This window comes from Plectropomus leopardus, chromosome 5 (genome assembly GCF_008729295.1).
Source record: "Plectropomus leopardus isolate mb chromosome 5, YSFRI_Pleo_2.0, whole genome shotgun sequence".
Lineage (NCBI taxonomy): Eukaryota > Metazoa > Chordata > Actinopteri > Perciformes > Serranidae > Plectropomus > Plectropomus leopardus.
The window spans coordinates 3,715,426-3,742,208 of NC_056467.1; the positions used below are offsets into that span (position 1 = coordinate 3,715,426).

At 37.1% G+C, this 26,783-nt stretch overlaps 2 protein-coding genes and 1 pseudogene across 2 annotated transcripts in view; 1 reads left to right on the forward strand and 2 right to left on the reverse strand.

Annotated features, from left to right (window-relative positions):
- Nucleotides 1-512: 512 nt before the first annotated feature.
- On the reverse strand, nt 513-7,013 carry LOC121943662 (annotated as a pseudogene).
- Nucleotides 7,014-9,553: 2,540 nt separating this feature from the next.
- On the forward strand, nt 9,554-25,646 carry ccdc150 (coiled-coil domain containing 150). The gene is made up of 18 exons (XM_042486892.1): nt 9,554-9,563; nt 10,967-11,145; nt 12,430-12,498; nt 12,611-12,727; nt 12,808-12,937; nt 14,771-14,814; nt 14,948-15,040; nt 15,750-15,845; nt 15,976-16,079; nt 18,075-18,252; nt 18,363-18,431; nt 18,664-18,744; nt 20,699-20,847; nt 21,749-21,842; nt 23,948-24,096; nt 24,186-24,312; nt 24,845-25,036; nt 25,593-25,646. Exons 1-18 carry the CDS (start codon nt 9,554-9,556, stop codon nt 25,644-25,646), a joined length of 1,935 nt encoding a protein of 644 aa, XP_042342826.1.
- A 567-nt stretch (nt 25,647-26,213) lies between these two features.
- The window catches only part of LOC121943371 (endothelin-converting enzyme-like 1), an 84,400-nt gene continuing 83,830 nt past the window's right edge, over nt 26,214-26,783 (reverse strand). Inside the window, exon 18 of the mRNA XM_042486893.1 lies at nt 26,214-26,267. Within this exon, the coding sequence (XP_042342827.1) occupies nt 26,214-26,267 (54 nt within the window). The remainder of the gene's footprint in view (nt 26,268-26,783) is intronic.

Genomic DNA, 26,783 nt, shown 5'->3' on the forward strand with positions numbered 1-26,783 from the left:
ATGTTTGAAATTGTGTTGTATAAAGTGTGAATCTAATTCAAAACGTCAAATATAAAGATATTAATTGATGCCAGCCTTAGAAAATCTGACTTTGCGCAATGTGTATATATATATATATATATATATATATATATATATATATATATATATATATATATATATATATATATATTCATTTATGTATTTATTTATTATTTATTTATTTATTTACAGATACTGAGATGGATGGATTTTTTTTCATACATTTTTTCATTTTTTTTTTAAATTTTAAACCCCCATGTAACAAGATATGGTGTCATGCTTATTATTATTTATTTTATTTAGACTCTTCATACACAATGACAAAGAAAATTCAAGAGCTTTCACCTTGTAAAATAATGTCACTCTCCGTCACAGGAACTTGTGCAGTTTGTTCGTATGCATTAGAAACGAGTGCATCTCAGACTTTGACGGATAAACCATTTTATAGATGATAAACATTCAGACTTTGATAGCAGATAGAAAATAGCAGCACCTGATCCGTTTTTACATTAACTCCGGTAAAAACTGCTCAGTATGATGCTGCTGACTCAAACATTGTTTTCACCAGTTTAGACAGACGCAACAAGCATTACAGTTTACAAGCTGTGTTTGCATTTAACAAAAGTTATCAGATGTGTCTGGTAGATACAGAGAACTATTCAGAACCACTTTCACAAAGTCATGGACCCACTAACTAAAAATAAAGCTAAAAATAAAATGCAAACCTTCTTTCCAAAATAATGAAAAACCTAAAGGAGGCCAACAGTGAAATAGTCCTCTTCCAAGACTTAATTGATCAAACATCTCTGATACAGTTTATCCATTCTGAGGAGCTCGCTCATTATTTTAAGCGAATGTGGATTTGGCACTTCACCTAAAAAAAAAGGGAGGAAGCGGGAAAAACTCTTATTATAGGAACTTTTTAATAGGGGTTGATCAATATTGTTTTTTTAGGACAGATACCGATTATTACCGATAACAGAGATTTGGAACCCATTGCATTTACACTTTACAACAAAAATGAAAATATTCCTGTCGAAATTTAGAATTTGGAATATCAAACTCCAACACAAAACTTTTTTTTGAATTTAGCTAATGTTTCACCAAAAGTGAAACTTTTAACATCTTTTTTTTAAATAGAATTCAGTGAAATTTTAAATAAAAAATGAATGAATAAAAACAGCACCCTGCATAGCTCTTTCAGTTTATCTGCAGTCATTAAAATAAAACGCTGATGCATATAATCCTCAAAATGCCAAATATCGGCATATGTGTGTCTAAATTTAATGTGGTGCAGGATTGTTACCTCATGCCAGCGCAGTGTGAAGAGGGGCAGGGCAGGTGACAGTGGGGGCAGGTGCTGATCTGGTCTGGGTCACCTCCATCACCCCAGGGGCCCCTGCCGGGTCTGTGTGACAGGGAAATTGCCTTGTAGGCTCTGCTTAGTGCAGAAGTGGAGAAATCTTCCTCGCTCTGTTTCTCCTGTGGTGCAGCCTCCTCTTTGTCCAACCTGGTAGCTGGAACACACTCCAGCTGTTTTTGGGACACAGACAAAGGTTTTAATTTAATGTCTGCTTAAAAAAATCCATTATAGTGGATTTGACCTTTCAGTAAGACTTTGACACTTACGGCAGCAGAATGAAAACATCGATTCTCTTATTAATTCAAATTAAAAGTTGGATTGCTCAGCAGTGAAACACACCTTTGATCAGCTCAGTACAATCAGCTGTTCGACCTCCACAGCCTTAACTTGGACTGGCTAAATTTAGGAAACTTCAGGTACATTTTGCGCACATTAGTTTGCTGTAAGTTTGGACAGTTTAAGGGGAATTACAGATGCAGCCACCTAAAATTTCTCGTCCCTGGCTCATGTTTCCCCCAGTCATTTCTATGTTATTATTTTCTTGTAATTTACTTTTTAACAATTATGAACAGAAACTGTAAGAGTACAATAAAAACAAGTAGAAGAGAAAAAAAAAATAGGGGTCGACAGATTATCTGGGCCAACATTTTGAATTTTGCCGATTTTCTGCATCAGCGTTTTATTTTAATGATTACTGATAAAATTAATTCATTAACAAGTGCAAAGAAAGAGTCAGCATGGGAGGAAGTTTTACTACCTATAAAACCTCGGGTAGCTATTTTTATTCATTCACTTTGTTGTTTAATATAAAAAAGTTGCAGGGATCTTTCTGTACATGACGTTGAACATTTCAGTTTGGATTTTACATTTTCTAAACATTTAAACAAAGTTTTGTGATGGAGTTTATTATATATTCTAAATTCTACTTATTGACTGAAATATTGTCATTTTTATTGTAAATGCATATCGGTTACAAATGTCAGTTATTGGTTTCATTAACTATTAATAATCGGTGTCTGTATCGGCCCTGAAAAGCCAATATCGGTCAATTTGTACACAAAATTAAGCAAAGCGAAACAAAACAAAACAAAACAAAACAAAACAAAACAAAACACAGGGTGAGCAGTGGTTTAACAGACTGCCGTCACTTACGCGGACACTCCTCCGTAGTTATCAATTCCCCGTTAATTATTCAATATAATATTCATGTAGGGGCATCATATTTTCCAAAAATGTTCCTGCCTGTTGTTCGATCTGAAAATTAAATGTTCATAATTGACTATTTTGGCCATTTCACCACATTTATGTTATTATTTTCATGGATTTTTTTAAACTAAGGAGTATTTTTTTCATTTGTGAAAGAAATTCTTGCAAAAAAACGATCATGTACCTCATGTAGTTCCAGATCCTCAGCTGGAAATGATTCCATACATCGACTACAAGTCGCTGTTATTTTTGCTGTGAAAAGAAAACAGGCATGGTAGTATTTAAAGAAAAAGAAGCACCTTGTTAATCAGTTTTAGCCGAAGTGTCGTCTCCTTACTTTTGTTCAGTGACAGTTGCTGTTAGTTTTAGAGGGACCGGAGCTGTTGTCAGCAGCTGAGCAGGTCAAGTCGTGCTCGGGCCGGTCCCTCAGGGTGACGTAGCGGCCGCAGTCTCTGCAGAGCTCAGTGCGACTCCCGCACACCAGACAGTGTTCGTCCAGCTCCTTCCACGGCAGCTCCAGCTCGCAGAACTGGCAGCTCTGCAGACGCTCCTCACACTCATGAGACTGAGACAGAGCAGAGTCGCACTGATTAACAGAGTTTAAGCTTCACTGCAAATCTGATATCGGCCAGTCTGGGTGGCCCTTTAGAGGATTTTGGTCTTTTTTCCACATTGACAGGATTAAGTTATAGTTAGTGCAATTAGTCCAAACAAGTTGGCTTGTTTACTACGAATGCTGCTGTCACACTGAATGCCCTGCTCAGCCAGTTCAAACTTTAAAACTTTATATGAAAAAAAGCCAAATATTTGTATTTAACAGCCCAACCTGGTTCAGCTTGCATAATTCTGAGATGGGTACAGCCCTGATTGGCATAGTCTGAGATTTCTTTCTTTTTTTTTTTTTAAATCTTGTGTGTGTCCCTTTTTTAATCATCTCCAAATTTGGACTGGACAGTGTAATGTTTTTTTTCCTCAGCGGCAGTTTGTTTTTAGCTCTTTGATCTGATCTGAACTGATCAGATCAGATCGATAAATTAGAGCAAATTTTTAGAGCCAGTACAATAAGTTAGATTTTCTCCGTGTGGTGTTGTTCTGCTCTGTCTGTGCCCAGAGTACGCTCAGAGAAGTGCAATGAATAACTGAGCAGTATTTCATTAGCACTCCTAATGAACGGTCCAGCTCCAAAAGTATAAATTCAATACGTGGCAGCAGATGTTTTAATCGTGGCAGTGCCACCAATACATAAATGAGCGAGAAACCCTGATCCTACATTTCCCATAATGCAACAAGATTATTAGAGATGTTTCCTATACTTTAAATACTATGCTATACCTTATACCAGACAAACAGCACCACCTGACTCACCTCATGATCCTTCAGGTGACGACGTTCCATCTTCTGGTGCATTGGAGCATCTCACCTGCAAACATACAGAGCTGTAAACCGACAACATGCCGTCATGTGTGTACCTGTGTGTGTACCTGTGTGTGTGCCTCTGTTTGTACCTTTGTGTGTACCTGTGTGTATGCCTGTGTGTGTACCTGTGTATGTACCTGTGTGTGTGCGCCTGTGTGTGTACCTGTGTATGTACCTGTGTGTATGCCTGTGTGTGTGCCTGTGTGTGTACCTGTGTGTGTGCCTGTGTATGTACCTGTGTGTGTGCCTGTGTGTGTGCCTGTGTATGTACCTGTGTGTGTGCCTGTGTGTGTGTGCCTGTGTGTGTACCTGTGTGTGCTCTGTCTCCCTGTGTGTGCTCTGTCTCCCTGTGTGTGTGTGCCTGTGTGTGTGTGTGTGTGTGTGTGTGTGTACCTGTGTGTGTACCTGTGTGTGTGCCTGTGTGTGTACCTGTGTGTGCTCTGTCTCCCTGTGTGTGTGTGCCTGTGTGTGTGTGTGTGTGTGTGTGTGTACCTGTGTGTGTGCCTGTGTGTGTGCCTGTGTGTACCTGTGTGTGTACCTGTGTGTGTGTGTGCCTGTGTGTGTGCCTGTGTGTGTGTGCCTGTGTGTGTACCTGTGTGTGCTTCGTCTCCCTGTGTGTGTGTGCCTGTGTGTGTGTGTGTGTGTGTGTGTGTGTGTACCTGTGTGTGCTCTGTCTCCCTGTGTGTGTGTGCGCCTGTGTGTGTGTGTGTACCTGTGTGTGTACCTGTGTGTGTGCCTGTGTGTGTACCTGTGTGTGCTCTGTCTCCCTGTATGTGTGTGCCTGTGTGTGTGTGTGTGTGTGTGTGTGTGTGTGTGTGTGTGTGTGTGTGTGTACCTGTGTGTGTGCCCGTGTGTGTACCTGTGTGTGTACCTGTGTGTGTGCCTGTGTGTGTACCTGTGTGTGTGCCTGTGTGTGTACCTGTGTGTGTGCCTGTGTGTGCTCTGTCTCCCTGTGTGTGTGTGTGCCTGTGTGTGTGTGTGTGTGTGTGTGTGTGTGTACCTGTGTGTGTACCTGTGTGTGTGCCTGTGTGTGTACCTGTGTGTGCTCTGTCTCCCTGTGTTGGTTCAGTTCTTCTCTGTTAACTGATTCACCGCAGTCGGGACAGAGACACAAGAAGCGCTTGCAGTGCGTCTCGTGCAGAGCGAAGTTGACCTCTGATACTTCTTTGTGGCTTAAAGAGAAAAGAGAGAAAAGGCCAAAATCTGTATTTTCTGTATTTTCACATTTACAGAAATGTTGGCTGATTCGTGATATCCTTATCATTATCTTTATAAAAAATATATACAATAAAATTAATAATTTGAATCACAGTGCAAATATAAATGTAGTTTAACAACCAGCAAGCTACAAAAAGTAAAACTATTAGTTTAATTACATGTAGTTCACTGCTCCCCACCACAGTGTCGATTTTGACTGGTGATGTTATTGATTTTACGAGGAAGCAGTTGGCACCAGAACCACATTCGAGGTTTTACGGTGTAGTATTTAATGGCATCTAGCAGTAAGGTTACAGAACCGAAACTTCTCCTGATTGCAAGGATTTTGGAGAACTACTGTGACTGAATACAAATGGGCCTCTTTAGAGCCAGTGTTTGGTTTGTCCTTTCTGGGTTATACAGAATTAGAAACGACATGCCGGACGACCTGGAAGAGGACCCGCTCATTATGTAAATATAAAGGGTTAGGGGTCGACTAATATTGGTTTTTCAGGGCTGATACAGATACTGATTATTGGTAATGAATGATACCAATAACTGATATCTGGAGCCAATATGCATTTACAAAAAACTTGAAAATCTTTCTGTCAATATTTAGAATTTGGAATACAACAAACTCCAACACAAAACTGTTATAATGCCTTCAGCAAATATTTAATCAAAATTCAACATCGTATACAGCAAGCTCCCAGCAACTTTAGAAAATTTTTTAAAAAGGCATATGAAAATTGAAGGAAAAAAAAGAATAAATAAAAATAACCTCCTGAGGTTTAACAGAGCACTTTCTTTTCACTTTCTAATTCATACATTTCAGTGGCAATCATTAAATTAAAATGCTGATACAGTTAATCAGCAAAATGCCAAATTTCGGCCACCCACACCGATAATCTATCAATCCCCCCTTGCTCTAAGGTAATTAAAACACAACAATTTATATTTTCAGGTGATTCTGAACTAATGAAAACATGGTTATAAATATTGTAATCCATTTTGGCCAATAGATGCCCGAAAATCTTGCTGTTTGCTTTTTTGCATTAGCGACAGTAGGCCAGTTCTCCCCTTCACACTTACGTAACTCGGGCGAAGTTTCAGTTCTGAAACCTCACCACTAGATGGCACTAAATCCTACACACTGGACCTTTAAAACATATCCACAACATGAATGTAGACAACACCCTTTTAATGCATTTTTATCTTGAACATAAAAGTAGACTGTTTATGTGGGCATGTTATGTTTCCAACGTGGTTCCAAAATTTAAGTTCAACCTAAATATAGAAAGTGAAAGGACTTTATCCTCTTAGCCTTACCTCCAAGTCAGTGAGTCTTATATATTTTCTTATTAAGGCGCTTATGAAAAACTCCATAAAAACACTCTTTACAAGTTCACAGTGCCATCATGTAAACAGGCTACAGTTTATGTTAGGATTTCCTCACTTACATCTTATAAATATGGGTTAAAGTCTATCGTTATTCCACTGCTGGCTGCTTTGTCAGGTGTTTGTTAGAATAAAGCCACTTTAATACACTTTTACATTATTCAATGTACAGTTACATTATTCGGCACTTTAACTGCAACCACTGTGTACATCGTCCATACCGGTTCACGCCCTACATACAGTATATTTGTTTTCCAACGATCAAAACAACATAAAAAACAGACTTTTGAATGCAACTTGCTGAGAAAACTACACAAACCAAACTCACCACTGGCCGCAGGTCCGAGTTTCCTCCTTGGTTTCCATCGACAGAAACAAACGATCGAGTTAAAGATTAACTTTCTGACTTGATGCTTTCTGTCTCAATTCAGCAAAACCGAAAGTGAAATAATCCTGCTCCGCCACATGTTGTTAATTTGCGCATGTGCCACAGTGTGGCGCCAAAAGTCCAATAATACTGCTGCGGATGCGTTACTAAAAGCTTGATTTTGACCTTTGACATTAGGACCCTATATTTGCAGATATGGTTGTCTCTTTAGTCAAAATCACAGAGTGTGTATAAATACATCCCAGTATTCTAGATGAAGTCTCAACAATAATTTAACAGGATTATTGTAAAATAATCAAAATAACCAGTTAGTCAGATGATAAAAATATTTTAGATAGGATGGCATGGGGGGAGAGGTGAAAGTACAGGAAAATTACTTGAAAATTATATATAATAAAACCAAAAAAAAAAAATCTGAAAGAAAAAAAAGCTTTCCCAAAAGTGCTTAAAAAATAACAATAATTCTGTAAAAATAATTTTCAGTATATTATTATGCTCATTATAAATATGATTGTTTTTTTGTTTAGTTTTTTTTTTTTTTTTTTTTTTTTACATTTTTCCTAGTTTCAATAAAGATAATTTTCCAAAAGTAATTTCTTGCAGTTTGTGCAATAGTTCTTGCCAAGTTGCTCAATGCCTTTTTTCTTGTGTTTTCAAAAGAAAGCAAACAAATTTTCTCAGATTTTAAGATTTAAATATTTGTGAAGGTGTCACAGCACAAGAAAAGTGATGTTCATCCAGGTTTCTAAAGAGTTAACCCTTTGACACCTGAGCAAATTGACTTGATTGCTTTTAAAAACACTGGAAGAAGGACATAAGTAACAAAGCAAGAAACTACCAAAAAATATAAGTAAGACAATATTAAAGAGTGAAAGAAAATTACCTTAAAGTTAGTTAACAATGATATTAAAATAAAATTCTAAAAAATCAAAAAATAAAATGACCTAGAAACAGTGCTTGAAAAATAATACTTCTGTACCATAATTTTAAATATGCCATTATAATAATTAGCGATAAATAAAATAAAATAAAAAAATAAATAAATAAATAAAATTTCATGTTGCTTAGGGTTAATATTTCGTATTTTAAGTAAGTAAAAAATCCAAGTACCTCTCTCCCCACTGGCGACAGAGCGGTGTTAAATATTCATTTAGACCTCATCTATAGAGGCCTAGGCCTAAATAATTGTAAACATATTAGGTTAGGCTTTGTTTTACAATAAATAATGACAAAATACTTTCCCCTCCATCATTTGGTAGCCAAAGAAAGACAAATACTTAATTGATTTTATTTTATTCTTTAAGAAAAGATGTAAAAAAGGTCAAAAATAACTGACATTTTAGTAAGTCTGGCATTCGCCTAAAGAAAATAATATTTTTCAGCCATAGACTATTTCAGAAATAATTATCATAGCTACCGAATGCTGTTATATCCTGCAAGTATTGTACTTGGCATTGCATAGTGAAATATTTTTGGCCTTGTTCAATTTATAAGCATAATTGCGATATTTCCGATAGTTTTGAACGCAGCAGAAAAACGATTTGGGAGGAAGGACGCACTTCGCGTCACTATGGAGACGGATGCCGGAAGTGGTGACTGTTTTTGGTGAGCTGTGTTTTCATTCACAACTTTGACTAGAAAACGGAATAAAGTAACATTTTCTAAGACCTCCTTTAGCTTTTAGCGTGACGTTGAACTGAAGTCGCATGTTGCTCGTGTCGCGTTGCTCTGGTCTCGTGCAGCTACGATGAAACACGCCGCTGCTGTGATTTGCTCGCGCGCCCTGTTTTTCATTCACAAAAAGGGAAGAAAAACTCCAGCTTCTCTGCGTCTCACTTTAAATCTGATTTTATTGTGTGTAGGTTGTGTTTAGTACCATTTTTGAAGCGTTTGCAAACCAGTAAAGAGTCAGTCATGAACTCAGCGTTTGAAAATATTTTTGGTTTTATTTTATTACTGTTGGCAGTTTTTGCTTTAACTTGATTGAGCTCAACTTTATGTGTGAAAAAACGTAAAACTTCAATTATAAGCCTGGGATATTATTTGCTAAAATCGTTTGAACTCAACAGGTGTGTATTTGGGATGAGTGACTTTTAGTTCCTTTCACACAAATCTGTTGCTCAGCAAAGATATGAAATGCAATCAAAAATATTTATTTAACCCTTTGAAACCTAGGCTAATTGGACTTTTTTTTTTTTTTTCAAAAACATGGGAAGAGGGTAATGAGCTACAAAAGAAGAAAGGACCCAGAAGTTAGCAAGGAATCTGAAAAGTACAAAAAAAATTACATGAAAAAAAAATTAATTAAAAACTAAAAGAATTAAATAAAGATAATAGAAAAAAACAACCAAAAAAGTAAAAAAAAAAAATACAAATTTAGAAATCACGTAAAAAAAAGCTTTAAAATTATAATAATTCTGTAAAAATAATTTTAAATATATAATTATCAATATAGTTCAGCGGATATTTTTTCCTTCGCATCTTTTCTCAGCAAAGATGAGAAATAGAATCAAAATATTTATTTCACCCTTTAAAAACAAGGCAAATTTGATTTTCTCAGAAACATGGAAGAAGGTAATGAGCAACAGAAGAAGAAATTACGTAGAAGTTTGCAAGAAATCTGTGAAAAGTAAAAAAAAAACAAACCCTAAAAATTCCCCCAAAAACCTAAAATAAAAAGATAAACGAGAAGGTAAAACAGGAAAATACAAAGCGAGAAATGATCTGAAAAAAAGCTTAAAAATTACAGTAATTTTGTTAAATAATTTTAATTATATAATTATGAATCTAATTCACTGGACATTTTTCCTTTTTTTAAAAAAAAAAAATCTTTTACATCTACTAATGTCTTTTTTTGCATCTCTCTCGTTTATTTTGCCGGTAACACTATTTTCTTTGGCGCTCATGGTTTCAGTAAAATTAACTTAATAATGAACTGTAGAGAACCTTCCCAAGCTGACACTGTAAGTATGTCCATATTGACAAAAGTTTAAACATTTATACATATTGTATTGGCTTTTATTTGAAGTTTTACCGTATATTACTGTCAAAATATCTTGTCATTTATCTTAAATAACAGCTTTTTATTTTCCAGCAAGTTTGAAAGGTTTTCATGGATAGAGTTTGAGAGTCAGTGCACCTACAGGAACCATCTGCCCTCAAACACCTTCAGCCCAGCCCCCCCTGCAAACCGGACCCCCGCCCGGGAATGTCGCGCTCGCAAGGCAATAAGAAATTTAAGAAGGAATGACCCAGAAATGAGCAATAAAATAGTAAATAGTACAAGAGAACTACCTGATACTGACCCCCCTCAAAAAAAAGGAAAAAAAATCAAAACAAATAACCCCCCCAAAAAACCCAAATCAAACAACAACAAAAAAAACAAAAAATAAAACAAATAAACAAACAAAAAATATGTTAAAAAATAAATAAACAGGAAATAAATAACATAAAAACTGCTTAAAAAAACAAATCAAATTATAATTAGAATAATTTTAAATATAGTTCTGGATTTTTTTCCCTTGTTTAAAAAATAAAATTGTTTTAAATTCTAAATGTACTATTTTCTTGCAGTTTGCGGGACATTTCTTGCCAAGTTCCTTATTGCCTACCTTCCCATATTTCCGAAAGTCTTCTGACCCATCTGCTCAGGGTTCAAAGGTTTAAATACACAGAAAAAAGTGAAGCCGATCCAGGTTTTAAAGGGTTACGCTGAGATAAGGGAACAGTGATCTCACTAAGTTTATGTTACAGTGGCAGGATTTCACTGAAATCAGGATTTCAGTGAAATAAAAACACTAACGATGGATATTATATATATATATATATTATTTTATATATATAGGATATATATATATATATATATATATTTTTTTATGAATACAGATTGTGTGGAAAGAGAGTAGTAAAGAGTAGTAAAACAAGCAGAATTGTGAGATTTTGTGTTTTATTTTCTGTCTTCTAATTTTGCCGGTCAGCTCATCTGGAGCAGCAGCTGGCAGTGCTGCAGCAGCAGAGCGAGGAGGAGCGTCAGGCCTCCAGGAGGGAGCTGATGAAGCTCAGGGACCATCTTCAGCGGGTCTGCGAGGAGAGAGATGAAGCTCGCACAGAAGTGCAGAAGCTCGGGGAGACAGTGGAGGTCGCTGCTGCTGCCAAGGTGATACTTACAATTCAGACCTTTTACAGCTCGGGTCTCATTTTTGTGCATTTTACATAAAAATGGGGAAATCTTTATTAGTCAATGGATAAATTAAAAACTTCAAAAGTCTCTTGCGGCCTCTACTGTGTTTTGAAATCTGCATTTCACCTATTAAACCTGAAAAATGTAATTGGATCCAGCAGCTGCAGAGCTAATCTAAAGGGTGAGCATGGAGCACGGACTTCAGTGAGTCTCAGCTGGTTTTGTTACCTGACAGACAAAAAGTCCGGCACATAACCCTGCATTAACCCTTTGAAACCTGGAGCGACATAATTTTTCTTGTGCTGCTTTCAGACGCCTTTTGCAAGTATTTAACCTTTAAATCCTGAGCAAATTGGTACGATTTCTTTATTTATTTTCAAAAACATGGGGAAAAAAGACAGTGAGCATTTGCTAAGATATCCTCTTCAAATTGGTGGAAATGTTTAGATTTATATTTTTTTACAGGCTAGAAAAACTGGGGAAAAAAGCAAAAAAAAAAAAAAAAAAGGGAAAACTAGTTAGCTATAATTATCATAATTACATATTTAAAATTAATTTTTGGATAATTCTTCCTTGTTTTTTGAATACATATTTTTCAGGTAATTTTCTTGCACGTTTTACTAATTTCTTAAAAGTTTTTGGATTATTGCTTCTTTTGTTGCTCATTTCCACCAATCTAGGTTTCAAAGGGTTAAACCCCAGCTTTGTAGTGATCTTTAGAGGTGCAGGTAACCTTCAGACAGACACGGTTTCCTTCCTGTTTCCTGTTTCAACTACACTTATACTGCGCAGTCGTGAAAGTGGCATCAATTTTCTCATCTGCCACTTTAAGAAAGCAAATTCTTTCTCATTATTCCCAAAATGTTGAAGTATTCGACAACAGCAACACCTTTGGTGTCAGGGTGCACATACTGTGGCACTTCAATTCAAAAATAAAATAAAAAAATCAGGAAATTTAGCTATTACTAATTGAAAAGGAGATCAGGTGAAAAACAATCACTTCATCAGCAGCTCAGTTTTGTTTTCTGGACATTTTTCTGTTCATTTTTTTCTATTTGGAGATTTTCTGTGGTGTGTTTATTGTAAGAAAACCTTATTACTGTAAACTTTAGTGATCAGTGTCTTCTTGGCACAAAAAATCAAGGAGGTATAAAGCCAGGGTGAAAGTCTTTTTATACAGATGCACATCATGTGCAAAGTGAGCACTGTAGTGGTGATTATGTCCTGGTTGTCATTATTACAATTTGTCTTTTGCTCCAGATGGATGTCGCTTTGGCTGCTGAGGAGCTGAAAATTGTCAAAGTAGAGATGAGTCAGAAACTGATGGAGGTGAGACGCTAATTATCTTAATTTATTTTAGCCATTTTTTCCTCAATTCTCCAATTCAAAATCCCTGACTAACTAAAAAAAGCCCCCGTTAACGAACCTTCCCTCTCGTCAGATGGAGGATCAGATGAGACAGGAGTCGGCCCGCTCAGCTGAAGCCACGAAATCTCACAGCGAGCTCCTCCAGCGGCTCGAGGAGATGGAGCGCGCGGCGGAGACGGAGAGGAGACAGGTACATAGCTTAAGAGAGCTTGCTGAGTAATGAGCGTGTGTAAACAGCAGCTGACAGGCTGTCTGCCTCTGGCCTCACAGGCTCTGATGCTGCAGTCCGATTGCCAGGCCTTGCGTGTGAAGGTCCGCAGCAGCCGGCAGCAACTGGATGAAGAAGAAGACAGAGGCAGACAGCTGGAGGAGCGCTGTCAGCGGCTCAAACAGCACACAGGTGAGGCAGGTGTTGTTGCTGAGCTGCAGCCAGCGCAGGATGCTGCGGTGAGACTTTTGAGGAAAGATCAGTGCAGATTACAGTATATTTCACTAGCTGTCACTTCTTTTGGTCGCCTACAGCATACTGCATCGTCAGGTCCTCTCTCATGGGTTAGATAGTTGTTTTGGGCTCCACTCTGACAGATGCACAAATCTTACCAACCTGAATCATAAAGCGGACTAAAGCGACGGCTAGAAAACAGTAAAAAGTGCAAATCTGCAGCATGCAACCAAGAGGTCACTGAGGCTGATCGCCGCCCTTTCTGGACATTTTTGTAAGTCACAAAACTTTGATTCATGTCATTCATAACTGGACTTCAGCGGTATTAATTAGATCTGTAGGTTCAAGCACAACAGAGCAGGAAATATCACAATAAAAGGAGATAAAAAAAGAACATAATAAGCCATTAAACTGTAGGCTACTTAGGGTAGTATTATAAAGATCAAGGAAAATGACCAAATCTGCAAGTCTACAAAATAAGGAAAATGTATTTAGGAGTACATGTGTAGGGATAAAGGCTGGGGAAAAACTATACTTTTAATTAATGTAATTAAATATTTAAAATTATTTAACAAAAGCATTCTCATATTTTAAGCACTTTTAATTTTTTTTTAATTTTATTTTTTTCCCTGTAGAAATAGTAGTAGTATTTATTTTTAAAAAAACATATTATAGTAATTTTGTTACACTTTACACATTTCTGGCTAACTTTTGGGTCATTTCTTCTTCCCATGTTTATGAAAGAAGTCAAGCCAATTTGCTCAAGTTTCAAGGGGTTAAACAGGTAAAAATGGAAAGTAATATTCACATTTTATTCAGAATATGATTGTGTTTGGAGAAGCGATGTGCTGTTCAGCTGTCAAACATGTAGCGAGCTCATTGCTCAGCATGTTCTCTGCAGAAACTATGAGCTCCACACTTTTATCACTCTGTCACGTTATCTCTCGGTACACCGTATCATCGGTCCTTGAACTTTCCTCACTGTGTTGAGGAAAGTTCAAGGTGAACTACAAGATGAACCCTTTTATACCTGTGCAAACTAACTGATTACTTTCAGAAACAATGAACAATTTCAGAAGAAATAACCCAGAAATTAGCAAGAAATTAAAAAAAAAAAGTGCAAAAAAATTAGCTGAAAAACAAACTGGAAAGTAAAAAAAGAACAGAAAACAAAAAAAAGTTAAACCCTCCACCACCCCCTGAAAAATATTGCTTGAAATTTATAATTATTCTGTGAAAATAATTTTCAATATATAATTTTTAAAATTCCAATTTTTTTTTTTTTTTTTTTAAATTAATCTTTTTTTTTTGCAATTTGTTGGACATGTTTTGCCACCTTACCTTTTTTCAACCCAGTTTCTTCAGCGTTCAAAGGTTTAAATACTTCTGAAAGGTGCCTTAATGCCACACAAGAAGGGTGATGAAACTCCAGGTTTCAAAGGGTTAAATGGTCGATGTTTTCATGTTTTTGCTACCGATCATCATGTAGGGAGCCAACCTAAAACACACGTGTGCACCGGCCATTTCTGTACAACACTAAAATTCTGAAACACATCAATCATCATAAATAAATGATAAACCTCGATAATAATGTTTGTGTATTTGATCAGCAGCATAAGAGTGATGTTATATAAGCAGGAAGGGTCCTACCTGAATGTTAAGGAAAGTTATTGTTCTTTTGTTTTTAAATGTGAACCCTGTTTTAGCTAAAAGGTCGGTCACAAATCATATTTACACTCACAGAGCTGCAGATGATGTTTGGATGTTAAACTGCATCTTTCTGTTTCACAGCAATGAAGGACTCGCTGGTGACTGAGCTGAGAGGTGAACTGAAAGTAAGTGGACAGAGACAGCCGAGTTAATGAACATCTCTCCTGTAAAGCCTAATCTGGTAAATCTGTGTCTCTGGGTGAATATTGTGTGTGTGTGTGTGTGTGTGTGTGTGTGTGTGTGTGTGTGTGTTTTGAGAATGTGCACCTGGCCCTGCAGAGGCAGCAGACAGAAAACAGTAAACTCCAGACGGAGAGCAGAGAGCTGCGATCTGCTGCGGACAGAGTCCAGGTCTGGAGCCTCACTGGAAGCTTTTGATTTCTTTATCTGATTTTTTTTTTAAGCCATGCAACCGTGTCAGACTGAGGTGTTATTGCAGCACAGTTGCAACCTTGAAAAGTTACCATATTTTTTTTACAAGCTTTGAAATATGATCGATCAATGGAAACTTAAAAAAATTACTGTAAATCAATTAAAATGTTTCCAAATCGTGACAGTGGTCAGAGAACGATGCAGCTCAAATTAAAACGTGATTAAAACATAACAATGGACATTTTAGACTAAGTTTATCCATTAATGATAGTAATTATAACAACTGTTTGGAAATACTTTTGTCATCTGCTTTAACTCTTTAACACCTGGATCAACATCAGTTTTCTTGAGTTGGATTCAGAAGCCTTTTACTAACATTTAAACATTTGAGCACTCAATTCTTTTTGTTTTCTTTCAAAAATTTGTGAAAGTGATGAGAAACTTTGCAACAAATGTCCTGCAAACTGCAAACTGCAACTAACTTTTTACTAATTTCTTTTTTTCTAATTTTGGGTCTTTTTTTTTTTACTTGCTCTAGCCCCTCTTCTCAAGTTTTTTAAAGAAATCAAGCCAATCTGCTCAGGTTTCAAAGGGTTAAACAGATGTACAGGTTTTGGTCTTGTGTTTGATAACATCACTTATCAACTGAAATTATGTCTAATTCCCTGTGCTCTGGTGTTATAAACAGATGTTGAATGAGCAGCTGCAAAGTCAGTGTTCCCAGCTCACTGCTGCCCTGCGTTCACTATCAGTGGAGAATGAAAAGCAGCAGGCCAGCTTAAAGGTATTAAACACGCACACACACACACACACACACACACACACACACACACACACACACACACACACACACACACACACACACACACACACACACACAGTATGACTCTCCCTCCTCTCTCCGTGTCTCCCAGGCAGAGAGGAGTTGTGTGGACCTGCTGCAGGAGGCAGCCAGACGCGACATCCAGACTGACCTGCAGGTGGCGCTAACAGATAAAGTAAACCTGCAGCTGGAGCTGTGAGTCCCTTCACGTTAACCCCGAAACCTTACACTTTTGTTGTATTGCATGTGTGATAAATTCAGTGACATGTTTTCTAATAATCATAACAAGCATAATCATAATAATAGTAAAAAAAGAATAATAACAATTATAATAAACTTTATTTCTAGAGCCCTTCACCATATAACAGCATATAACATAAGAAAATGAGGTAAAACAGTCGCAGAACATGCAATTAAAATATAATCACACACATCCGTATACATAATCATACATATGCATATACACATATATGCACATCCATCCATGTAGACATATACATACACGCACACGCACACGCACACACACACGTGTATGCACACGCACACACATATAAATTCTAAACAATTGTATAAATTATTTTAGGTAAAAAAAATACTCTGCATGTGTTATATTGAATATAACTAAGTTTTTTTGTATTTTTTAAAAATCTAAAAACATAGTGGCATCATGACAAAATCCTGGTATTAAAAGGGTTAAAATTCTGAAAATTAATGAATATTTGATATTCATGATTTGGACTGATATTAGTCAAAAAATTAACTCAATGAAAGTAGATAATATTAATGCATAATATTTTTTTAAAGCTTGATTTTTAAAAGCGCATTTTACAAGTATGTGTAATATTAAAGTGGGCCCAAAGGGTTAAAGATAAAGTTTTTATAGCGTGGGTGTTTGAACCAAAATTAATGTCGGCAGTATAAAAGAAATATTTTCTGTTGTTCAGACTGTCTATCAGATATGTCAAGTATTCTTTTAGCGTCGGTGTGATAACCATTAAAGTTCTTGAAGTTTTTGTTTTTGAATTAAAACTAAAATAGGAAAACAAACAAGCTGCATTGTTTCAAATTAAATTAAAAAATAATAAAATGACATATGACTTAATTTTTACTCTACAAAGTGGTTTAAACAACATTCGCATCAGGAGCATAAGAGCCATCGTCTCTGCAGTTCACATTTTTGTTTTCACTCTGCAGTGCTTTAGTTTTTGGGTCGCAGTTATTGTTTTCTGATCACACATTTATTCGCATTTTATTATTTTGACAAAATGGGATCCAAAACTCATTTCAGATGCTGGGAAAATAATACATACCATTGTCATTATTATTAACACTAATTTTATTTTATTACATTTTTTATTGCTTTTTCCCTTGCACGCACATGCAATCACTCACATAAACATGGGTGCCACATTTGACAAAATTCCCAAATTTCCCTTTTTCTCTCTTCCTGGTTGTTTATTGTGTTCTGAACATGTTCAAAGTGTTGAATTCAGCAGGTCACCTTGTTTTTTTTTGCCCTTTAATGATTTATTTAGCTGTTCTTACCATGGTTGTACCTGCAAATCCACTACTCTTTTAAACGTTATGCACCAAAAAACAAGTGGTACTTTTCTTCTTAAACTTAAAAACAACAGACAACACCCCAAAAAACACCATCAGTAAATACTTGCAGACAGTATTTGATTAGTCAAATGGAACTGCAGCAAACTGTGCCATTCATGAGACCACAATCATCCGTCTCTTTTTATTTTTGTCTCTCGTTTCCCAAAGTTCACCATCTCATAAGAGATGAATCTTGGTGGGAGAAGAGACAGTTTTATCATTTGAGAATAGTAAGGTTAGACAGATATATTGGTTTGCAAAGTTTCAGACTGATATTTGATATTCGTCCTTTATTAAAACTCAAAGTCACTCTCTGTCATCTGTATTTTTTTCAGTTTTTGATTCTTCCTTGGTGTCACTATTTAATGAAACCTGTCTCACTGTGCTGCGAGCCCGACCACCTTAAACAATGCTTGAAGTCCGGCATTCAGGGAAGAGGTTCACTTTCACTTTGGTCCAACACTGAACCCAGTGATGCATTTTGGACATGAAATAGTAAAAGTTGACAAAAAAATTGAGATAAGTGAATTAGGTTTCTGAAATTGGAAGTAAAAAAATGGTGCAAAAGAAAAATCTGCCTTTCTGCAGAGAGAAGCTCAAAGGGGAACATGCAGAGCTCCTGCAGAGCTCCTTCACTGCACCGGAGACGGCGGCCGCTCAGAGGGAACTACTGGAGCGAACCATTGAGAGGCTGCGGGGGGAGCTGAGCACGGCCAAAAAAGCAGAGCGGGCAATGAGGAAAGACCTCGAGGGTTCAAAAAATGAGGTGTTTTCAACAAATGCAACGCTGTAGTATTGCATGATGGGTAGTGTTGTACTATGAAGTTAACAAAATCTCTCGTGTGTGTCCCTGTCCCTTCTCTCCTCGGCCACCAGTTATGTCTTGTGGTCACTAAGTTGGAGGGAGAGAGGAGCAACCTGAAGACCCAGCTCAGGGAGGCCCAGGTAGGATTTGCAGTAAAACCATCCCAACTGTGTGTAGTTCTTTATAAATCTATTTGCACTTTATACACATTATTATTGGCTTTATTTTTTATTAATATTATCTCATTGGGTTTTATTTTCCATCATATGAATTCTGTGCATTATATTTTAACCTTTATTTTGTGTGTGTGTGTGTGTGTGTGTGTGTGTGTGTGTGCGCGCGTGCATGCATGTGTGTGTGTGTTGTATGCAGGATGCACTGCAGATGTTGGACCAGAAGTTGAAGGACTTAACTGACAAGAACAAGCCAACCAATGAGAAAGGACATCTTAAGGTACACAACACACAAATTAATTAGACGTTGATTTTAGCTTCTCATTTTTTAAAATGATACTTAAGCCTTTGAAATGTGAGCATATTGGCAGGATTTCCTCTGCACCTTGATAAACTGTCGTATGTTTGTCTTCTTTTCTGGTGCAGTAGTCAGGAAAACACAAAACAATTTCTCTTCAAAAACATGAGAATAAGGCAAAGAGTAACTTAGTAATAAATGGCCCAAACATGAGCAAGAAATTAATAAAAGCTCACAATAAAATTACCTAAAAATAAGAAAAAAGAAGGAAGGCCAAACATGATGAAGAAAGGAAGTGACTCTAAGAAAGACGAATAAAAATAAGAAATAAGACAATAGTTTTCTGGACATTATTCCCTATATTTTTAAGATAATTTTTGGGGCTTTTGCCTTTTTGAGATATAACAGCCAAAGGGGGAGAGAGGGGGGATGACATGGCCCCAATTCCCTATTTTTTTGTTATTTCTAATAATTTCCCCGCACTAATTCTCAGGCCATTTTCTTGTCCCTTTTGACGATTTTTTTTTTTTTTTCAATTTGTGGGACATTTCTTAAGTTTTTAAAAGAAATCAAATAATTTTCTCAGGTTTCAGAGGTTTAAATGCTTGTGAAAGGCATCTGAATGCGCCACAACAAAATGCTGATACAGACGTTAAAGGGTTAACACAGCGAAACAGGTTTAAACTTGCATTAACAGTTCTAACCACCAGGGGACAGCAGAAACAAGCTGTACACATTAGTATTAATTTCCAATGAAGCTTTGTTACTGTCATCCGTACTCTGATTGTTATTATTTTAAGCACAGATATTATGCCTGAAAGCTGCCTTAAAGGGACGGTTCACCCTCAAATCAAAAATGCGTATTTTTCCTCTCGCCTGTGGTGTTTTTTATCAGTCTAGATAGTTTTGGTGTGAGTTGCCGAGTGTTTGAGATATCGGCTGTCGAGATGTTTGCCTTCTCTCCAATATAATGGAACTAGATGGCGCTGACCTTGTTGTGCTCAAAGCGCCCCCAAAAATTATATAGAAAATAAAAGAAATGAATTAACTACACGACCTTGTGAGCAGTTTCATGGAGAAACTATTTTCTCTCTACCAGCCACACCTGCCGATCCTATCACTGTGCAGGAGGTAAAATACGTTTTTTGTGACCAAGTTTTTATTGTTTTTTCCTTTTTTCATGCAATTCGGAGGTAACAATTCATTTGCAAGTGCCATAACAGAAATTAGGGAAACATAGCACATCCATACAGCTATGCAGTCACATCAACATTATGTATGTTGGGATCTGTTCATACATCGACTTTGAATAAATCAAAATAAGTGAAAATGGATAAATACCAACTGTAGCGGCCGTTTGTCTGTCGGACAGAAAGAGGAGGACTCTGAGGATTTCATCATCCACTGCTGGGTCCAGTTTGTGCAACAGACTTTCTTTGGGGATGCTTTAATGCCACTCATCAATTTCAACCTTGAACTTGTGTCCTTGTGCATACTGAATGACTGACTGCTCTGATTTAGCGAGATCTTGAGGAGTTAGACTTTGTCCTTTGAGTGTGGCTTTAAAGCTCTGCATTTTTCTTTCCACTTCATGTTTTTGAATCTCCAGATTGTCCTTACTGAAGCCTCCCAAAGCACAAAACTCCCTTTTCTTCTGTCTCAATACCCCAAAGAGCTCCTTGACCTTCAGAAACCCAGCCACAGATGTTTTTAGTTTGCTCCAAGATGAAAAGTAATGGATCAGACGATTGGTGGCACTGTCCAAATCCTTGACAATAGTCTTCACTATCAAGTCCCTTTTGACCTCTGGGTCATCTGCAGGAATCACATCCAATTGTTTACTCAGTCGTTTTTTTGTTGTGTTTATATCAAATGGCCAAAAGCATTGTTTTAATCTCAGTACATCCTCTGATTGAGTGTACTTTTTGTGCCGTAGATCGGTGAGCTGGAGGCCGTGCAGAGTGTGTGTGGTCCTGCAGGGAGCGTCGTCAGTCAAAACCTTGAAAACCTCGCGGCCTCTCATACCGGACTCCAACTCAAGAGTCAGACGCTGCAGCGGGAGCTGGCCACCCTCAAGACGGACCGGTGAGAGCTTAATGGGGTTTACCGACGTTACATGTTTGACTTTAAGCCACTGAATGTGCATAATGACAGTTTCATAATCAAACATGTACCGTAAAACTTCAATAATTAGCCTGAGCTATTATTCACTTAAATCATTGAACTCAACGGGCTTATATTTGGGACAGGCTTTAAATTCCATTCACACAAAACTGACAACAAAGATGGAAAATTCAATCGAAATATTTATTTAACCCTTTGAAACCCAGGCAATTTGGATTAAAAGGTTAAAAGTTAGGGTTAAAATTAGGTTTGAAATTTAAAAGAAGGTTATGAGCAGCAAAATAAGATATGAAAAAACTAAATAAAAAAAAAAACTACCAAAGAAAAATGAGAATGTGAAAAAAAAAAACAAGAAATGACCTGAAAAATAAAACCGTATAATAATGTATAATAATTTAAAATATATAATTATGAATATAGTTGCCTGGACATTTTTTCCTTTGCTTTTTTGAAAAAATAGCCTCTTACATTTACTAATCTCTTTTTTGTGTCTCTTGTTTACTAAGCCGCTCGTATCATCGTATGCATCTCTCTCGTTTAAATTGTAGAGAATCTTACCGAGCTAACATCGTGAGTAGTATGTCGATATTGACAAAAGTTTAAACATATACATGTTGTATGCATAATCTAAGCAGCTCACTAATGATATCTCCAGCAGCCTGGTTTTATACATCCAAGGAGCTTCTATAAAAATGAACTGCATGGTAACCGGCACTTAATTAAGACAGCCGTTTATTTGTCAAAATGTGTGTAAAAGAGACTGGCTTTTATTTGAAGTCTTACGTATGTGCAGACTGTGCATATCTGGATCATATTAGGTTGTGTAGCTGGTGATGTTACGTGTCGCTTTCCTTCGTGGCAGGCTGCAGGCTCAGAGAGAAATCAGGAAACACCAAGAAGAGGTGGAGAAACTCCAGCGTCTCCTGACATCGACTCACTCCAAGAACAACAGAGCTGTAAGGACACACACACACACACACACACACACACACACACACACACGGCAAAAAACTTTAGAAATGTGTACATAGAAACGTATACTCGTACATTTTAATACTTGTAGATCCAGTTATATTTCATCATTATTCTCTTCAGGAAATGAACGTGTGCTTGATAAAGTGACTGTAATAAAGAAAATTCATTTCTTTAAGGCAAAGCAGCACCGGGGGCATACATTATCTGACTGCATGAGCCAAAGAACAACTCTTAAGACTGCAAATTGATTGAAAATTAAGAAGTGTCAAAAGAAAAGAAGGCGCTCTGGTCAAAATATTTAAAAATACGTGATGGGAATCTCAGCGCAGTTTTTGGAGGGTCAGCAGGACAGTTAGTGAAAGGCCAGGAGGGTTTGCTCTAACTTTACAGGCCTGTAAATTTCACCAATCTGGTACAGTTTAGACAATAACTGCATGCTGTAACGGAAAATGAACCAATAACTGACATTAAGAATGATAATAGTTGATGCGTTACACACCAGAAATACTCTATAAAAATCTTTTAACTTTACCTTTAAGGAAGGACGCTCCTCTTTACACACACTTGCAATGATTCATTTTTTCAGTTTTCCATTTATCCTCAGTCCCTCAGTCATTAATAGTTAGGACAAGTAAACCTGCGATACAGTAGTGAGGTTATATGAGTGGAAACTGGATACAGTGTGATTTTAGGGCCTTTGTGTTGTGATTGCAGGTTAAATATAAAAGGAGGAGCAGCAAAACTTTAGATATAACGTCACCAATCAGAGTATTTCTGTCTCTGTTGTACCTCTATCTCCAATACTTGAATCAAAAAATGGGCAAAATGGGCTCTGAACCCTCAGGAGCCCTGAAAACCAGGGGCTTAAATGATCTGTAATATGCAGATAGAGAGTAAAACATCAACTGAAACAATAGGCCTTAAATGGACAGTTTTCAATTTTTGGGAAATCCACTTATTAGCTCTCTTGCCAAGAGTTAGAGGAGTTAGAGGAGAGGATCATTACCACTCTCCCGTCTGTACGGCGTGCCAGACTTTTTCTTGGCCCGGTACAGTAACTTCCTGGAGTCTGGTTGCCTGGAAGACAAGACTCCAGTAAATTACTGCACCCGGCCAAGATACAATCCGGCCAATAACCCCTTATAAAACCACAACATGTTGTTTTTACACTTCATCTTCTCTAAGGATTAAACAAACTAGATGTGACATGTTATTAGTGAGCTTCAGAGGTCCTTTGGACAAAACGAGGCTAGCTGTTTCCCTCGCTTTATGCTAAGCTAAGTGGAGCAGCTGCTGCCTGTAGCTTCATATTAACAGTGTAAGAGGAAGAGGAGTCACAGAATAGATGATAGAAATACAGAAATAAAATTAATAGAAAGGTCAATGGTTTGTTTGCTGTTGCCGTTTAACTGGAACAGGAGTAAAAACAGCCGGCAATTTTTGGTTTTAAAAAAACTTTCTGAGAATTGTGTGTACTACAGTTTTCTGAGTGCGATTATCATGTGCAGTCTGTCCTCATAGTAGTAGTAGTTTATTCCAAACATGCAAAAAAATGTAAAAAAAAAAAAAAGAAAAAAAAGACAATCATAAAGTAGTGGACAGACATAAAAAATACATTACAAAATGAAGACATGAAAAATGTAAACAACACATAATGATTTGATTCACATATCTGAAAAGAAGTGGGAAGAAGTACTAATTTATTTAATCCCACCCTTTATCAATAACTTCATAATAGTAATTATTTAGCTTCCACGTCAATATAAAGCTATACAATAATTAATTCTCTAGACTTATTCTAATATATAATCTTAATTACCAAAAATCTTTATCTTATAAGATATAAATTAATTACAAACATATTTATCTTAATAAAAATATAAATTTGTATAAATAAACCTTATTCAAAAATATAACATTAATATATGACATATTAATCTTATCAAATATAATCTCCGTTCCTTTTGAATTGCACAAAATGCAAAATCGGCCCCAAAAATCATCCAGACCGATAATCTGTTGGCTCCTTATTAAAACTGTTTATATACCGTGTGTGTGAGTGTGTGTGTGTGCTCGAATTCTCCAGCTGCAGTCCTTGCAGAAGGCCTCAGATAACGCCAAAGTGGACAACAGGAGGCTGGCTCACAGTTTGGAGCAGGCTTTGTTGACCAACAGCAGTTTACAGCACAAACTGGAGCAGGCCAGAGACCAGTACCAGGCCACCATCACACTGAGGTGACGTGAACACGCATGTGTGAACAAGACATCTTATAGAGCATGTTTGAATGATATCCTGGCTTATTGCATGTCGCCACACGTTGCAGGGAGGAGGAGCTGCGCGAGGCTCGCACACAGATTTGTCATCTGTCGGAGGAGCTGGGCGCTGTGAGACGACAAACACGGGACGACTATGAATCTTCCATAAAGACACTGCATCGAGAAATCTCAGAGGTACCAAATAGCAGAGATTTTTCATTCTGTTATATTGATTTTTTCTCTCAAGAAAAGAATTACTGTGATTTCAGCTATAAATCCTGTGCAGGTACAAGATATTCCACAGTAAATGATGACGTGTTGTGAAGTCTCTGATTAAACAGCATCCCGGCCTCAAGCTGCTCTTCAAAGACCTCAAAACAGGACTTGAGAGTCAAACTTGGAGTCTGCCAAAAAACAATTTTAAGCTGCTGGGAGATTTACCAAAGTGTGTGAATATATAAATATGTATGGATATGCATAATCCTTATTGAAAATCCTTACCTCTGACTGTGCTGTTTTCTTTGATGCAGAGTATAAAACAGTGGAGGCTGCCAGGCTTCATCGCAGGACTCTTTGTTTACATCATATAGACTTTCTCAAAATTAATTAGCTACTGATTCATCAACAAACAATGAATGAAAGTTGTACTAGCACTCTTCTTGCATATTGTGCCTCAAGTGTATCCCTTTTCATTGTGTTTTTTGTAATTCCCTTTGTCCTTGCCTAGCTAAAACACACAGTTAAGGACTCATCATCTGGGTCCGGTGACCTGTCCAAGACCAATCGGGAGCTCCGCCTTCAGGTGTCAGAGCTGGAGCGGCTCGTATCCAAACAGAAAGCCTGTGTCAGAGAGCACAGGAGGCAGCTGAGGCAGCAACGCAAGAGCAGAGATTTACAGGACGACTCTCAGAAAGTTGAGGTAATGTTACTTCACCAAGAAGCAGGTCCTAGAAGTAGTAACATTTGTTAATTAACTGCGTGTGAGTTATGAAACACAACTGATAATGTCACCTGAAAAGATTTTCAAAACTTATGGCGTCCCATTATGGTCAAACTGTATTTTAATTAGTCTCCGACCTGACAACATTATAATTCTGGAGGAGACTGTATTATATTATAATTAGTTTTTAATTATCTAATAGCTCAAATTTGAAGCTATTGAATTTTGGCCCAAAATATAAAAGCGTTTGAATGCAATTTTTTTTGCATATTGATGATAATATTAAAGCTTGTTTTGTCCTGTTTTGGGAAAGTTCTCTCTCACACACACACACACACACACACACACACACACACACACACACACACACACACACACACACACACACACACACATTACTCCAGTTCTAAAATCCTTACACTGGCTACCTTTCCCTCAGAGAATTGATTTCAAAATCTCGCCACGTCTACAGATCAATCTGTGGCTCAGCGCCAAAATATATCTCTGACATGCTTGTGACATATTAACCCTCGAGGACCCTCAGGACATCAGGGGACGGCCTACTGAGCGTCCCAAGAGTCAGAATTAAACATGGTGAAGCAGCATTTTGTTATCACACAGCAAAAACCTGGAATAACCTCCCAGAATAGGTCCGATAAGCCCCAACTCTGACCTCTTTTAAAGCTAAAAACATTCCTTTGTTACGCTGCCTACTCCACCCGCTAATGACTACCAATTTATATTTACACTTGATTTTAAATCATTCTAAATTATATTTTTATCTTTGCAACTCTTGTCTGCACTTTTACTATTTTTGATAGTGATTTTTTAAATTTTATTTTTAAACATTTACTAACTGATTTAACCTTGTATATTTTATCCCTTTTCCCTTTTTTATTGTAAATCTTTTATTATTATTATTTTTATATCTTCCTACTCTGTAAAGCACTTTGAATTTCCTTCATGTATGAAAGTGGAAGTTCAAATTAAAGTAAATGTTGAATAGTGGTTTGGCGTAGTGGATAAATCCGGTGGTTGGTGTACCAGAGGTTGGAGGTTCAAGTCTTGCCTGGGGCAGGTGACTTTTGAAGAGTACTTACCAAAGTACAGAGCTAAAGAGAACGTCGAAAACACATGAAGTGAAAACAGGTTTAGCTCAGTGGGTAAGGCAGGCGGTTCGTGTGCTGGAGGTTGGAGGTTCGAGTCTTACCTGGGGCAGGTGAATTTTGAAGACAGTCATGAGACAGGAAGTTGAGTGGACTAACAGGAAGTTGGGTTAGTCAAGTTACAGCATGTTAAATTGAGAGACAGGAAGTTGAGTTGAGAGACAGGAAATTAAGTGAAGGCAGAGGATGAGAGAAGAAGAGGTGAAAATAGGAACAGGTGAAGTAGAAGGGCCAGAAAACAGAAAGTAAGGCACTGGAATAGGAAAGTCAGGAAAGTGGCAGAGTAGTAAGGTAGGAAAGTCAGGAACATAGCATGATGCTGCCTCGCACACGTCTGGAAAGAAGGGGATGATACATCCCTTAGGTCTTGAACGACAGAAATCAGTCCTAAAACAAAGGAAAAAAACACACAATTGTCTCCTTGGCTCCTGAATTTTCATATACTGAATACTGAATTTTCCCCGACAAGAACTTAGTTGATTATCGGCCTGACTCATATATCATTACTTCATTACCCATATATCATTCATACAGTTTAGACACTGACTGTGATATTGCAG

Coding starts and splice junctions, on each gene's coding strand:
- ccdc150 (XM_042486892.1), top strand. Junction 11,146..12,429: donor AGGTCGCTGCTGCTGCCAAG/GTGATACTTACA, acceptor CTTTTGCTCCAG/ATGGATGTCGCTTTGGCTGC. Junction 12,728..12,807: donor CGGAGACGGAGAGGAGACAG/GTACATAGCTTA, acceptor CTGGCCTCACAG/GCTCTGATGCTGCAGTCCGA.